This window comes from Sitophilus oryzae, unplaced genomic scaffold (genome assembly GCF_002938485.1).
Source record: "Sitophilus oryzae breed Bouriz unplaced genomic scaffold, Soryzae_2.0 scaffold_1442_pilon_pilon, whole genome shotgun sequence".
Taxonomy (NCBI): Eukaryota; Metazoa; Arthropoda; class Insecta; order Coleoptera; family Curculionidae; genus Sitophilus; species Sitophilus oryzae.
Genome location: NW_022146107.1, coordinates 6,420,193 through 6,437,304, shown reverse-complemented (window position 1 = coordinate 6,437,304; position 17,112 = coordinate 6,420,193). Strand labels below are relative to the sequence as shown.

The window sequence follows — 17,112 nt, the reverse complement described above, 5'->3', positions numbered from 1 at the left end:
TCTCGAAGATTAGAAAAGCCCTCTTGAATTTAACATAACATACTCATCCCTCGGTTAAAAAAGAACAATACTAAAAACAAAAGCCAAATTGTATCAACTATACTCTGTCTACCTTGCTTATTGCAATATTAAACAAAGTTGTTGCCGGTGATACACTCTGTATATTTTTTTCTTGTACCTTTTATGGACAATAATGTTCACAGTTTTACCATGGTAGGAATACTTTTTTAATTAAAATACATGTAAATGTATTACTTGGTGGATTTAATTCCGGTTGATATCCTGGTTGATAGTTTCTAGTAGTGACCGTTTCTTTTAATGTAGAGTATCCACTAGGTGGGGCTGGTTTTTGGTAGGGCGGGTAATAAGAAACATCATCTTTAACTATTTCTTCATACGATTTAGTGATATGCGCAGGTTTCGATTTTTCAAACACATTTTCGGTGTTTTCAATCTAAAATAAATAATTAATGGTAGTACTAGAATTTTTTGAAATCTTTTTGATCTTGAATTGATTTTTTTTTGAGTGGATGATATTGAGAATTTCCTATATAGAGCATTGAATAAAGAATATTTTTTTTTATTCTTTATTCAATGTAACCATGTAGATGATTGCACCTAAAGTTCGACAAAATTGGAAAAATTAAACAATTTTCTTGAAAGCAACTACCTAATAGCTAAATTCGGCATGCGTTAAAAATATAATCGTTATAAAATACAAACGAAATAAAAAGGACACAAAGAGAATTTTAGTAAAGTTCTGCAAGATTTTATTTGATCTCCTAGAAACTAAAACCTATTAAGTTAAAGTCTGTGGTTATAGTCATTTCCCGTGAAACGGGAAGGGACTCAAAACAATTGAATACTAATTTATGTCATACTAACACACCAAATCTCGTTTTTTATCTGAAAAAATAAAAAAGTTATAGCTGTGAGCAAGTTTTGAGACGCACCCGGTAGGTATGAATTGTTTGCAACCATAAAATATTTCGAAATTAGTATCCGTTAAGCGTACCTTATCCATACATACATATAATACACATATAAGATTATTGTACTTACTAAGAATTAAAAATAGGGAATCTATAAATACTTTTAGAGTAAGAATATAATAATACATACTTTGTTGTAGACGAAACTCTTGCTGGGAGTTGTAATAGTTTCATTTGGAGAATAAACATATTTTTCCATTTTGTCCAAATATTGCTCGCTGATACTGGTATCTTCCTTAACCTGAGTAGGATAGTTTCCTGATCCGGGTATTTCGTATGTATATGTCTTAATCGTAGTCGTAACTTTCGTGTTACCTACAAACAAATACGAACATTTATAGAAGTAAGAAAATGTAGTAATATGAAAATAACAAATAGTTATCCTTGTATGTGATATGGGATTCCATTTAATTGTAAATATACCGTATGATCGAAAAAAAACGGCGTCAAAGAAGGTGGGGAATGACAATCGGTAATAATTTTAGCAATAGAAAGATTTAAAAAGGATAGAACGTTTCCAGACACAGAAATCTATTTCAAAAACATAGTTTTTCTCGAATTTTAAACTACACCATTTAAAAATCACTTTTACTCAATATAAAAATAAATTACAACCCTCTTAAGACCAACTGGCAGTAAGCGCCATTAAAAAATAAACACTTGGGCTTGACCTCGCTAAAATTTAGCATCGACTGTCGTTGCCCAGCTCTCTTTAACACCTTTTTTTCGATCTTATGGTATTTATACCTGGTGGATGCAAATTGGGATCCAAATGAGCTAAGACCTCGGGATCTATGTCGGGAACTGGAGTTTCCAGAACCCGTATTGGATATTCATGGACGTTGGATACTTTGGTTTGCTTTGACAGTGTTGAAGTCCTCGAGGATGGAGAAGGTGACGTCGTACGCAGCGGTCTGAGGTCGCCATAGGTTCCTGTTATTACACAAAAATTACTTTGGATTAAAGAAGTCTGATTCCTATACCTTCACTCGAATATCCATCCTTCTTATAGCTCTTTTCCTCAAAGCGTTCATATGTTTTACTTCTGGAAGGAGTATCACCATAGTGAAGTTCTCTGTTCACCGATTTGTTACTTCTAAACAAAGATATTATTGCGAATAAAAGGCATACCGTATGATCGAAAAAAAAACCGCGTCAAGTTGGCTTGGCTTAGAAACGATGATCGATGACATTTCCCATATAATTTATACTAATATATAAAATCCTTAAGTGACTGACATACTGATTAATCACGATCCTGCTCAAAGAGAGTAGAGGTTCGATAAGAAGGGATTTTTCGAAATTGCAGTTCCAAGAGGGTGAAACCACCCCTCAAATATTACAATATTTTTTATTTAAAAAACGGTCAAGTTTCCGAAAAAACGTTTAAACACGTATATTTTATTTTGTTTTTTTACACATTTTAAGATTTTTTAAAAATGTATACAGGGTGTTTCGAAAGATCTGGTCATTGATTAATCACGATCCTGCTTAAAGCGCTTGACGTAAAAAGCTGATTTTTGGAAAACAGATTGACTTTAGGGTGTAGAGGTTCGATAAAAAGGGATTTTTCGAAACTCGAATTCTAAGGGGGTGAAACTATCCCTCAAATTTTAAAATATTGTTTATTTAAAAACCGGTGAGTTTTTCGGAAAAACTCTTAAACACGTATATTTTATCTTGTTGTTTTACATATTTTAAGATTTTTTTAAAATTTATAAATTTATACAGGGTGTTTCATAAAATATGACCATTGAGTAATCACGATGCTGCTTAAATTGCTTGACGTTTAAATCTGATTTTTGGCAAACGGATTGACTGTGGGGTGTAGAGATTCGATAAGGAGGGGTTTCTCGAATCTCAAATTCCAAGAGGGTGAAAACGCCCTTCAAATATTACAATATTTGTTATTTAAAAAACGGTTAGTCTTTCGGGAAAACGCTTGGACACGCATAATTTATTTGGTTTTTTTACATATTTTGAAATTTTTTAAAAAAACATACAGGGTGTTCCAAAAAGTTGGGTAATTTTTTAACCACGATTCTGCTTAAACTGCTTGACGTAAAAAGCTTATTTTTGGCAAACGGATTTTTCGAAAGTCAAATTCCAACGAGATCAAACCACCCCTCAAATATTACGAAGTTATATAATAATATCGCCATATTGTTTTTTCTCATGCTGACATAAATGTGAGAAAATTTTATCCAGTTTGTATGTTAATGGAAATTCTTGCTTTGCTTTATCATCACCATTATAAATGATTAATTCGACGCGAACGAAGTCGCTGGTACACGCTAGTTTTACATATAAAATGACAGCGAGCTTCATTTCGAAGCCAGCACCAACACCGTATATTTCTTCGATCGTGTGGTATAAGTACCTAATGAAAATAATTTTCAAAATATTATTATTATAGCTTTCTATCTAGTTTAATTTCTTGCATTTTAAGGTAAATACACAAAGCGGTCCGAATTGTATTCGGAAACTTATTCTGCAGCATATCCTGCAAATAAAAATAGGTAAAAATTTTCTTATAAATTGGTGTCCTAAAATGCCTCGTTTCGTAGATAGAGGGTGTAGAAATTTCATTTTTATTTCGATTTCGTCGGGGTGTTTTTTACATGTAAAATTTGTTTTCTATGGCAATACGACCCCTACTTGTAGGAGACGCCACTTACATATTTTTAACTGGTTTGAAGAGTAATAACTTTTTGTGTGTACCTGTGTAAAACTACTGAGGGAAAAAATACACATTCCGATATTTTTTGCTTAAAAGGCCTCTTAGTAAAAATTGTTACGACTAACCGTTCTCAAAATATTTGAAATGTTAATTATCAATACGTATCATTATTGACAAAAAATAAAAATGTCGACTAGATAGTTATTTGATTGAAACGAAAATCTGGGAACTTTATTATTTTAGATTAATCAATTTTTTTTGAAAAAATTCTGATAAAACAATTTCTGTTTAACCTGTAGCACAGAAACATTTCCAAATTTTTTTGTCAATGATGAATTGTATTGATTATTTCCATTCCAAATATCTTGGAAACCTATTCCACATGGTTGCTCGAGTCTAAGGTTGCTCGTAGCGATTTTTGCCAAGAGACCTTTTTACGTAAAATTACGGAAATACATATTTTGTCACTCAGTATAAAACTATACAAGTACGGACGTTAATAGTTATTGGGAAAAAAATCGAAATAAAAATAAAACTTCAACACCCTGTATCTCCGAAACGAAGCATTTTAGGACATACATGTATACGAACTTTTTTACTTATTTTTATCTGCAAAATATGCTTTTGAAGTTTTCCGATTACAATTCGGACCACCCTGTATAACACTAGTTGTTTTGAGAATGTGGAAAATATGACAAAAAATAAAAATGTCGCCTTTTATCATAGTATCACTGTTATATTTGCAATACTGTTTATTTGCTTGTTATTCTATATTTTATTCCATACAATACTTTATTAACAAAATAAAACACTATATCACCACAATACACCAAAACACTTTTACTTTTACACTGGACGCGCGTTTCGCTAAGCATCATCAGCAGATGATTAAGACTCATCTCAATCTTGAGTCTTGATGCTAACATGGTTCGCGAAACGCGCGTCCAGTGTAAAAGTAAAAGTGTTTTGGTGTATTGTGGTGATTTAGTGTTTTATTTTGCTGTGTAACACCAAAGGTTCCAACCCCCAACTGTAACACTTTATTAGTCACATTGAATTTAAATGTTAACAAGTAAAAATATATGCAATTAACTACCTTTTGAGAAGAACTATGTATGCTTTTTTTTATAAAACTGAAATTGTTTATTTCGCGTATGTACAGGGTGGGTCAAATTCGACGCTTTTAAATGGAAACACACTTTTCTATAGGAGATAGGCTAAAACTAATATCGGTGTCTGGAGCTCAATTTTTATCAAAAACATGATGGTGAAAATCGCACATCAATATCTGTTACCGTTTCGGAGTTACGGGGTGTTTTTCAAAAATGTGCATTTTTAACAAATCGCTGTAACTTTTTTGCTATGGAAAATTTTGTATTTCCATGAAAATATTTCCAAAGCACCTTTTTACGTAGAATTTAATGGTTTAAGTATAATATTTTTAAAATAAATAATTTAAGAGTTATCAACAGAAAAATTGATTTTTTATTTGGGACACCCTCTATATTTTTAATTAACTGAAAAGAATTTAAAATTACCTTTCTAAAAATATAGCACACTTGGTATCTTGTTATAATCCCCTTCGAAATACAGAATTTTTAAAAGTTCGCCATTTTTAACTAGTAGGCTTTGGACCTCTTATTGATGATATTCCCTTAATGGAACGCGAAAATATATTGTTCCAGCAAGACGACGCACCGCCTCTGAACGCTGGAAGTTATCAGCAAATTTTTGCAGCCAATTTCAAGAATATTTGAATAGATAACCAAGATCCCAGCCGTTGGCCGTCGAGGCCGCCTGACTTAGTGCCCATGGATCTAATCCTATGGATATATTTGCGGAAGAATAAAGGTTCCTTATTCATCCGTATAATCTAGACAAGAATTAGAAATACTTAGCAGTTATGAAAGGGTATCTTTCACCCCCTCTGAGTTAATGAATTCCGCGAGAAATGTTCAAAAACTGCCCGAAGTCCATAACAGAAGACGGTCGATATGTCGAACACTTGTAGCGAAATCTCATGTCTAAGTTTGCTATTTATTTTTATTGTTATAAGATATAGTTTAAATGTGTTGATGTTGGTTAAATATATTTTAAATTGTTATAAAATTCTGCATCTCTCATAGCAAATATTATTTTCGTTTTAATTGATGCTCACAGCTAGAATTTTTTTGCATTACAGCCGGTGCCGTTCAAAGCCTACTTATTTAAAGCGGACGAATTTTTATATACTCTATATCTCGCAGAGGAATCGGGCAAAATATCAAATGGGTTATATTTTTGGAAAGGTAATTTGAAATTATTTTCAATAAATTAAAAATATACAGGGTGTCCCATATAAAGAATCAAATTTTCTGCTGATAATTCTTAAACTATTAATTTAAAAAAATATATACTTAAACCATTAAATTCTACGTAAAAAGGTGCTTTGGAAATGTTTTCATAAAAATACAAAATTTTCCATAGCAAAAAAGTTACAGCGATTCGTTAAAAATGCATATTTTTGAAAAACACCCCGTAACTCCGAAACGGTAACAGATATCGGTATGTGGTTTTCACCATCATGTTTTTTACAAAAATTGAGCTCCAGACACCGATATTAGTTTTTGTCTATCTCCTATAGAAAAGGGTGTTTCCATTTAAAAGCGTCGAATTTGATCCACCCTGTACAATGTAATTCAATTCCATAGAGTCTTGAGTTTTTCATAGTCAATTTTAGAATTTATAAAAAAAGACAAATATGACATCCTCAAACTATTTTTCCCTCAACAATACCATTTTTAAACAGATTTAAAAAAAAGGTTTTAAATCTATAACCTCAAATATAACTCCAAGTACCGCTATCATGAAAATATTTTAGCTGAATTGTCCCCAGTGATATTTTATCTCTTAAGCGTCATTAAGAACCCCGAAATTAGTGGCATAAATTAGTGGATTCAATTAACGTAGAACTTTGTCCTCTAATCTCAATGTAAGCATTCTTTGACGTACATTTTATGTACGTCAAAATTAACGGTAGTAGTTTTCAATTATCTAGTAGAAAAGTTAACAAACTTTTAACTTTTGCCGCTAATTATATTTCAAAATTTGCGAGTAATGGCATTTTGACCTTTGATGATCATCCGTCAAGAGAAATTGTGGTTTGAAATGAAAAGTTTATTGTTTTATAAGCTAATTATTAGGCTTTCTCTATGGACACAACTGACTAACGCAACCTCTTGCTAGGATATTTTATTAATTTTAATTGTGTTTTTTAGAAATTGTGAATGATCGTAAACTTTTAAGTATAAAGTATAATTGAAACCACTAATTTCGAGGTTCTGAATCTCATTGAAGCTTAATTACTGTCTCGAGTTTTTACTTCCTTTGTTTTCCAAGTTTTTTTCCAAGTTCCTGAATTTTTAGTCCTTTTCGAAAAGTCTTATATTATCAAGAAAAAAATTAATGGGACATTCTTATTTCTAATACGGAAAATAAATTGCAGTATAAAATAATTTAAATTATTAAATGAAATTAGCTGTAATAATTATGATTTACGATATCCTATAATAATAACTTATTTATAATCGACCAATCATCTAAGTATAAACAATGAAAAAGAACGGCAATAATAAAAAAAGCATCAGATATCTATAATATATTCCAGTTTAATACTCACTGAAAAGTTGGATCCGGGCCAGTGCTATTATAGGATTCTGAAAAACAAACGAAAAGTTTTAAATATACAATGCTTGCTTAGTTCACCAAAATTTTTAATGTTTTGCGATATGAATTTACTTTTTTGATTTTTTTCTTTCCAATATCACAAATAAAATATTTAATAAAAATAGCATAATCAAAAAATAATAATATACCAGGTATTTTTCAAAAGCAGCTCACCCCTATAATTTTTTTATTTTTTCGGATAAAAAAATGAGATTTCGTATGTTAGTTATGACATAAATCAAGATTGATTAACGCATTCAATTAGCTTCGGTCACTTTCTGTTTCACCGGAAATCACTACAACTTCAGAGTTTTGAAATGGTACCATCGGTATTTTTTTTACTTCATTTGATGGAAAATGACATTCTGGATAGAATGACATATCTTATGTCAACTTGACATTTTTTTCTTAAAAAAATGACCAACCGGAACTAGCTCACCAACTGGAGACAAGAGGCCCAAAATCAGGACACGTGGATGAGATATGAGGAACTTTACATACAAAAAGTATAATTAACATAAAAAAAGTATAATTTTGTGTGTAACTAGAACTGAGTAGCAACTTTCTACTGATATTCTACTTATCATATTATCTAATAATTAATAGATATAAGTTGATATGTAAATATTATTTACCCTTTTCAGTATATGAGGACTTCTTCACTTGTTGCAAGTCGTCTAAAAGCGAATCTAATTGGTTGATGCTATTCTGCATTCTCGTCCTTTCTGGTTCGATGTCCCTCTCAACGACATTCTTTCCATACATGTATTTTTCTTTTTTGTAAGAATGCACCTTTCCTCTACCATCAGGAGACTAAAAAAATTACAAAAACATAAGTATCAATGGGAGACAAATATAGTCTATCTAACAAGTCACGGAATATTTTGATAAAGAAGAGGTCCAAAAATTACATAAAATAATAAAACAATTTATCTTTGAATTAAAATGGCAGACACTGTCCTGTATTCTCTCGTTGGACAGACTATATCATTCTTTCATTAATTCAATTTCTTCCAAAAATGTTTCGTCATAGTCCTGAAATCTATTCACAAAATCATCATTTTTCTATATGGCGTAAAGGATTAATTCTATTATTTTTTGGCCAAAAGAATCGCAATATGCTGAATATGCGTAACTTTGAATAAAAAGATTAAGGAAGAGATTAAGGGCATTCATATTGGTAGACAGGATCGATATTGTTACGTTTTTTGTCGGTTCCGTGTGGTATTTATCTAAAATTAATTTATTTTGAATTTAGCGCGGCAATTGTACGCGTCGACCGATCTGCTTGAATCTGTCCTCCTCAGGCCCTAGGCGTCGGTTTATGTATGAGAGAAACCGACAGTCTAGATCTTACTCGAATTTTCTTTTTACGTCTCTCCGCCGTTCTCTGTCTCTCCAGATTATTTGACTCGCTCTCGAATGGGGGCGGAGCATATTAGCTTTGGTATTAGTCAGGTTAGGCCGAGTCCACACGGGTCCGCAACAATATCATAGGTCCTCATAACAGTTGTTTGACGTTTCAATTGAAACATTTGCATTTGATTTAAAATTTTGTGGATTTGTGTTTTGTATGTCTTTACTGAGCTATGTTATTGTGTTATTTATTATTTATTTTACAATTGGTTTTGTTTAATATTTTGCTTATAGGTAGTAAATCTAGAAGGAAATTGTGTCAGAACTTAAATTGACAGTGACACTATTGCGATTTATCGAAAAAGACTGTAAAATAAGCAATGACTAAAGAATCCAAGGACAAATAATACCCGAGAGCAAATTGTGCCGATGTCACCAAACAGTGCAGTGGCACATATGTTTTTTAACTTAGCTGTTTAAAGCAATATTTATATTTTTTGATAATTGTTTTGTCTACGCCTATGGTGTATCATCCTAATTAATTACGAAAAAAACGTATTAAAATGTTAACAAAAGGTACAAAACTAGTATCGACTATAGCACACATCAAGTACATATAGATGTTAATTGAAATTGAAGAATAATTATCGAATTCAATAAGAAAACGCTAAAAAGTTGAAGTGGACTGTTTATTTATCTATGAAACGTAACTCATCCGGGCTCATTCTTATCGCTGCTGCTTTTACACTTGAAAGCTGAACAACTAATCACCATTGTAATAAAGTTTATACAAAGTTTACTACACACAAACTATTAAAAATCGCTAAAATTGTTGCTGGTCACCAAATGATGACTCATTGTTTGCCACCAAAAGAAAGATCTCTAAGGTCAGAAATTCTGCTGCAGCCCGTATAGGGGCGTTACATGTCCTTATATTCTTTAGTCATTGAAAATAAGTGGTTATGTGTTGTGTAGCGTGAGATAGACATATACGTATTACTTTTTACAAATATACTCAGCCTAATCTCCAAAAAGTGAAGCCCAAACAGTGAAAGAACAATATGGAATTCTGCATAAGTCTATTTCACTCGGATATTCATTTAACTGAGCATGCCTCACCTGAAGAAGTTTTCATTGGTCGATGTTTTTAAAGGGAAGTGGTTGACTGACATTTCCCCTAACCTTCAATTTTATTTATATTTTTATTATTTATAACACATTATCATGGAGTTGGAAAAATATCAAAAAATAGTTGGAAACAATAAACTAAACAAAATCACTCTTTTACGCGCACAAATAAAAAGTAATCCAAACAGAACTAAAATAACAATCAATCGGAGTTTGGCGCAATCGCAGTTCAATCTATATCCGGGTGAAATAGACTTATGCAGTTTTAATATGGAGCTGGGTTATGTTGTCTTTTTCTTACGGCACAGAAATTGCACACGGGGTTAATAGGGAACCCTGAGTATATTTGTAAAAAGTAATACGTATATGGAGATAGATCTCGGACAAAAATCGAGGGAAATAATTGAATAACTTTTTACTGGTAAGTGACTAATCATATAATATGTAAACGTATAGTAATTCGATCAGTTATAGAATTCACCTAGAATTAGCCAATTATACCGTATGGTCGAAAGAAAAACGGCGTCCAGTTGGCATGGAAATGACGATGTATGACATTCTCCATATAATTTTACATATAAAATGACAGTGATCTTCATTTCATAGCCATCGCTGACGCCGTTTTTTTCTCAATCATATTGTATATTATTAATTTCTTACATTTTCGATTTTATTTTAACACTTGTCAAAAATAATTTAGATACATCAATTTGACTTACATCACAGAATATCTAGCTACGCTAGATATTCGGTGCTTACATGCTTCAGTAGCGTATCTGATGTTTGTGTTATTAAATAAAACTTATCTATTTTTATTAGGAATATATATTTTTACAGGGGTAGTAAATTCGATTCTTTGGCAAAAAATATAAATATCGCAACAAAAACTCACTATAGTTAAGAGCATAGTTACATATGGCGCTGAAGTATGGCAGAGAAGCAAGTCCATGGAAGGAAAGCTTTTAGCAACTGAAATGGACTTTCTCAGAAGATCGGCAAAAAAATTAAAATTGGAAAAAGTGCGAAATGAAGAAATAATATAATACCATATTGGATCCAAGTATACTTGGACGTTGAGCGCCTCTTATTAATGTACTTAGATCAAACACACTTAGACGCTGCGTACAAAAAAAATTGAGAGCCATCAGATTTTTTCTGTATTTGCATCCCTTTTAGTGGCGTAACCATGGTAAAATTTGCGGTGAACAGGCAGAAATTTCGAAGATATGCAGAAAAATTTAAAAGAAAATGCACGATTTTCAACATCATTTTTTGCGAAAAAACCCTCATAGAAATGTTTCAAACAAAATATATGCACTTATTGAAGACTCGCCCTTCATATCCATTATTTAAACTAATTTTGAAGTTTTTTGAGAAACACACAGATTCGTTTGTGATAAGAGTTATAATAAAGTCCCACATATAGAAAAATATAAGTAATTCTAAATTATTAATTCTCAAATTAACTATTATCTATTTTTATTTAAATTAATAATATTAGATTAATGGTTAATATTAATTATATGGTGATATTAATTTTAATAGCTTTCTCACTAGATATAAACATTTGGAGGATTTTTTTTTTAATAAAAATATCTTTGAGACATCTGTTCAGTTTAATTATAAATAGAAATATTTCGCAATATTGAAATTCCTATAAAGACATGAAAATAATGTTTCGGTATTTCTGCAACTGTTTTAACCTTGACTTCAATTAATCCGAATAAGAAATTCGCCGACACATACAACATTTTATTCCATTTTAAGATTATTAACAAAATATAGTTTTATCTTTTAGGTCATAATTCTTTATGGCTTTATTACTAATGGAATATTAACCTTGATAGATACAACTATGTTTGATTTTAAAATCAATTTAGTCAATTAATTTCTCTATTCGAAAATATTTGTTTAGCTTTTATTTTCTAAAAATTTATGTAATTGTATTTGATAGGTGATATTTATGAATATTACTTATTAGAATGAATTCCAGATTGACTGTAGGTAAGTATATTTGATATCAATTTAACTTTTAGTTACGTAATCGAGTGCGCGATCTTTAAATTCATTGTTGCCAACCATGGACATATTCGGCGCCGCGTTGACTAACTGGAATTTAAATTTCGCGCGGGGGATTCATGTGGTAGCTCTGTTGTAAAAAATGTCAAGTTGCCGCATTTATTTATTTATTTCCTGACGTTGTCATTCGTTTTGAAACTATAGTTTTATACTACGAGTTTTAGGTTTTAATAAATAGTGTTGTGATACCTTAAGCTTCAAAATGTTTACTAACTGACCTTGCAGTCGGACATTGTTCTTTTTAGAACCTCTTTTAGTGCGAAGTGTACAAGATAGCTTAATAGTCGTATTTTGAATTTCCCATTCATATGTGGTAGTAACGCCCCTTTATGTCCCTTAAGTGCTCTTAAGAAGGTGTGAGTTTTGTTGATGTTAATAATAACTGTTTATATATTTATAATTAATTTATTTTTGTTTCCTAAAATATTTTGATTAAAAGAATATATATAAAACGCCGGTCAAGCTTAATCACGTGACTAAAGGTTTATTTGGTATGAACAGTATGAACTGTAAACTGTATAAATACCGGTCTCAAAAGTGGCTCACACCTATAACTTTTTTATTTTTTTAGATAAAAAAACGAGATTTGGTATGTTAGTATATGACATAAATTAGGATTGATTGACGTATTCAATTGTTTTCTGTCACTTTCTGTTTCACCGGAAATTACTGCAACTTTTGAAATGACTACTTTTTGATTAAATGGCACCATCGGTATTTTTTTACTTTATTTATTTTTACTTTATTATATTAATATAATGACATATCATATGTCAACTTTTGAAGTTTTTACTTAAAACGAAATTGAATTTTAAATTTCAATCTAGAGTGCCATGGCTGTGTTAAAAACACTAATTTTTAGTCAAGAAGCCTTGGAAAAATAGATTTGATCGTCTAATGTTATTCGTGTCTTGTCCAGGTCGGTTAAAAGATGCCCAAATAGTATTTTTAATCATACCTATCTCAATTTTTTCAAATGGAACGAGGGTGGCTCATTAGCATATATATACAATAATTTGGTACCACACACTTGGTATTTCGAGTCAAATTATCGTTATGAATCGCATGTTGCAATTTCAAATAAACCATGTTCGAAAATGTCAAAAGTTGACACATGATATGTCATTCTATTCAGAGTGTCATTTTCTATCGAATAAAGCAGAAATATACCGAGCGTGCCATTTAAAAATCAAAAGTTGTAGTCATTTCCGGTGAAACAGGAAGTGACAGGAAACAACTGAATACGTCAATCAATCCTAATTTATGTCATATATTAATATACCAAATTTCGATTTTTTATCTGAGAAAATAAAAAAGTTATAGGAGTGAGCCACTTTTGAGACGCACCCGGTATATTTTAATAGCAATATTCCTCTTATTGTACCCGAAATAGTAGTTACTAAACCGCCTAAATAAATTTTAATATTTTGTTGTGTTACAATTTTATGTCTTCTGTTCTACTAGTTTAAGAAAAGGTTTGGTAAAGGTTTTAAAATTTTACTGGAAATTTTAAAAAGTTCCAAAAAATAACAGGTATGGAAAAGCAGTTATCTGAAACAATAACGCGACGAGATATAGCAGAGTCTGAAAGTAACAGTACGCATTAATTTTTCGGGTATGTTGCTCGATAGCGGTTGGGTTGAGTATTTTTGTTTTAATTAATACTCAATATTTTATATTATAAATAAACACAGACTTTAATACAACTTTAGTATAAATAAAACTTATTAAATATTATATACCCAAACTCTATCGATATATATAGAGTAATTTTCTCTTTAATGAAAATAAATCGTAAAGTGTATATAATTCCTTTCTAATCAAACAAAACCTGATATGGAGATTGCGACCCTCCTTGTGTTATACCATCAAAATATGAAATCTGTAATAACGCGATCTATAACTGGTAAAAATGCGACATATGTATATGAAAGTATTAGCAATATCAGATTGTTATTATACAGGGTGTCTCATTTTCATGCGTTTTACACTGTTTCACGTTTATGATCACAGGGTTTTTGCTGCGCACATTGCTGCGCTACTTTTTTTTATGAAACTAAAGATGCTACACGCAGATTTGTCCTAGCCCTTTTAGTTTCTGAAATACAGGGAAAATTTGAAAATTTTGCATTTTGTGAGCCTCTTTATATCTCGGGTATCTATAGAGTTTTTGACGTATAATTCAGTGGCATAACTAGTCTTTCGCTGGGAGCTGTCATTCTTGAAATGACCCAAACTTATTTTTTTAACTCGGATACCCTGTATATTATTTTTTTACACACATTTTCCTTGTTATGAGTTTTCGAAGTATATAATTTATACCTATTTAAATAAACAAGGTATTATGTAATCAAAAGTTTTAAACTAAATAATCAAAACAATAGAATAATTTTTTTGACGTCAAATTTTGGTGCTAGTTTCTGTGTATGAAATTATTGCACAGGTGTATAAAAAATAACTCTGATTGACAACCTGTTATCTAAAAGCAGCACAAGTTCATTTTCAGTATAGTTATATGTGGTTAAATTAAATTAAAATAACTAATACTTCTTTAAACTAGGTTGGTATATGTTATATAAAGGTAAATAAATAATGCCTTTTTTCATTTATTTATGAAAATGAGTGTAGAGTATATTATGTTTTTAGAATTCTCATAATAAGGCAAATAAAATAAAAAATGCAGAGCATCCCATTTTAAAAAAATACAAGCTTAAGTCATATTTCGAAAATGACTCCCAGCAAAAAATTAGTTACGCCACTGGATTCTACGTGAAAAACTCACGTTGTATCAGTTTTCGATAAAAGATAATGAAGGGGGTCGAAAAATGTAACATTTTCAAATTCACCCATTAGCGTGTAATATCAAATACATATATTAATGTTGCCAAATATTTGCCCTGTGATCTGTGATCTCTCTCTCTATTTGAGGCTATAACGGAGTATAACGTGTGATCATTATATTACACTTATATTATTTAATCTGCCCAATCCATCTCTAAATTTCTTAATAATTACAATATATCTTCTTATATACCTGGTACGTATAGGCATCGTCAGATGAGTATTCTGTTACAGGGTTGGCAGCTTTTACATTCGAAATTCTATTAAGGGAGTTCGTCTTTCCATAGCCGTCAGTACTGCTGCTAATGTATTTGGAAGTTTCTTTGTAGCTGGAACTTGCATTTTGGCCTAAGGAACTGCCGGGTCTCGACACGGAGTTTTGCAAATCTTCCAGAAGATAATCTGAAACAATTTATAACGATCATAATATAAACTTCAGTTAATTTGAAAGACATAATATTAGAGGATATGTTTAAGCTAAGCCATAACTGCATTACTTCCAATACTGTATTTAAAATTCCCCAATCTGAATAAATAATTCGTTACGTATATCACTAATGCAACTTAGTCCAATAAAATTGTCATTTGAAAAAAAAAAATTACGGGCAAGCTGATTTTTTCAGAGTTTGTCAGCGACTGTCTTCTGAGTGTAAAATAAACAAAATCGGAAATTTTCCTTTTGCGGTTTTTGATCAATAGGGGTGGTTTTTTTAAAACTGTATACTACAACAAAATAATTAGACGCAAATTGTACATAAGAACATTCTCTATAAGTTCGCCTAATGAATTGTTTTTATAAGTTTATTATTTCCGGACTTAGCGGCCGTTTCATGAGCCCTTTGGGGTGGTTTCAAAAAGTTTGTTTTACGGCAAATTGACCCATATGAAAGTTGTTCATAATAAATGGACAAGCAACTTTTCCCCATGATTTTTTTTGTAGCTTCATTATTTTTGGAGATTGATTTTTGATTTTTTTTTTGAGATTTTTGGGCGCTATCTCCAAAAATAGTCAAGTGACAAAAATAGTTCATAAGGCAAAGGTATATGTACTCTTATTTTGAACGAGTTTCCTAGGGTGAATTTGCTGAAAAAAGAGTAACATTGAAAACTACCCTAATTTGTTCATGAACTGGATGCTATCTCCAAAAATAATCAAGCTACAAAAAAAATTCATGAGGAAAAGTTGCTTGTCCATTTATTATGAACAACTTTCATACGGGTCAATTGGCTGTATAACAAACTTTTTGGAAACCACCCCAAAGGGCTCATGAAAAGTCCGGAAATAATAGACTTATAAAAAAATTCATTAGGTGAACTTATAGAGAATGTTCTTATGTACAATTTGCGTCTAATTATTTTGTTGTAGTATAGTTTAAAAAAAACACCCCTATTGCTCAAAAACCGCAAGGGGAGAATTTCTGATTTTGTTAATTTAACACTCAGAAGATAGTCGCTGACAAACTCTGAAAAAATCAGCTGCCCGTAATTTTTTTATTTTCACTCTCTATACGGCGATACAATTTTACTGGATTAACTCCAAAATTATAGTCTAAGAGCTGGCTACATAAAAAATCCTTATCTTTACATGGCTAATTTTTCTTGTGAAGTATCCTCTTATGTAGCCATTATGAAATAGTCATGTCTGCCAGCGCGATTCCCGGGCTTAAAGTGGGGGCGGCAATCAAAAGGGTGACATTTTGACACTAAAAATATTATAAGGTACACGAGTTATAATTGCGAAAATAGCTTTTATTTATTATTAAGAAACGTGGAAAATTGTTGGCAGACATTTTTCTCGTCGCTAAGATGTCAGCAGAGAACGCGAAAGAGGCATATAAAATTTTGAAAACAAATCATGGCATACATGCATGCCGATTGGTGGAATGTCATTTATTTATTTTAAAAGCCGTATACAAAAGGGCAGACAAAAAGATCGTGGCTAAATCAGTATAGATAAATCATGTATACGATTATATTATAAATATATTTTTTTATGATTTCAATAACAGATATCATACATTTACTATTCTGTGTCACTATTTGTATCTGACTCGTCTTACTGCAATCTCCTCTGAGTCGCTATCTGCACCATAAAATTTTTGTAGACTTCATGTATTATGTTTCAATTGATAACGCGGCGAGCGTTTCCGGAAAGCGCTTATACAGGGTGCGTCTTAAATAAGAGCAAATAATTTTAGGGGTGATATATTTGGACTCCAGGAACACGTCTATGAGGTTTTTTTTTCGCAAAGAAAAATGTTGAAAATCGTACAATTTTTAAAAATTTTCTGTATATTTTAGAAAACTTTAGAACTGCCTGTACACCGCAAA

The 17,112-nt window shown here is 31.2% G+C and overlaps 1 protein-coding gene across 5 annotated transcripts in view; it reads right to left on the bottom strand.

Annotated features, from left to right (window-relative positions):
- Positions 1–17,112, bottom strand: part of LOC115877151 — a 57,322-nt gene that overhangs the window by 6,024 nt on the left and 34,186 nt on the right. For all 5 annotated transcript variants that reach the window (XM_030893304.1, XM_030893305.1, XM_030893307.1 and 2 more), the window contains exons 3-9: positions 14,975–15,183; positions 8,013–8,190; positions 7,331–7,367; positions 1,976–2,088; positions 1,740–1,925; positions 1,123–1,307; positions 256–454 (exon numbers count right to left, since the gene is read on the bottom strand). In XM_030893304.1, the coding sequence (XP_030749164.1) occupies positions 256–454; positions 1,123–1,307; positions 1,740–1,925; positions 1,976–2,088; positions 7,331–7,367; positions 8,013–8,190; positions 14,975–15,183 (1,107 nt within the window). The remainder of the gene's footprint in view (positions 1–255; positions 455–1,122; positions 1,308–1,739; positions 1,926–1,975; positions 2,089–7,330; positions 7,368–8,012; positions 8,191–14,974; positions 15,184–17,112) is intronic.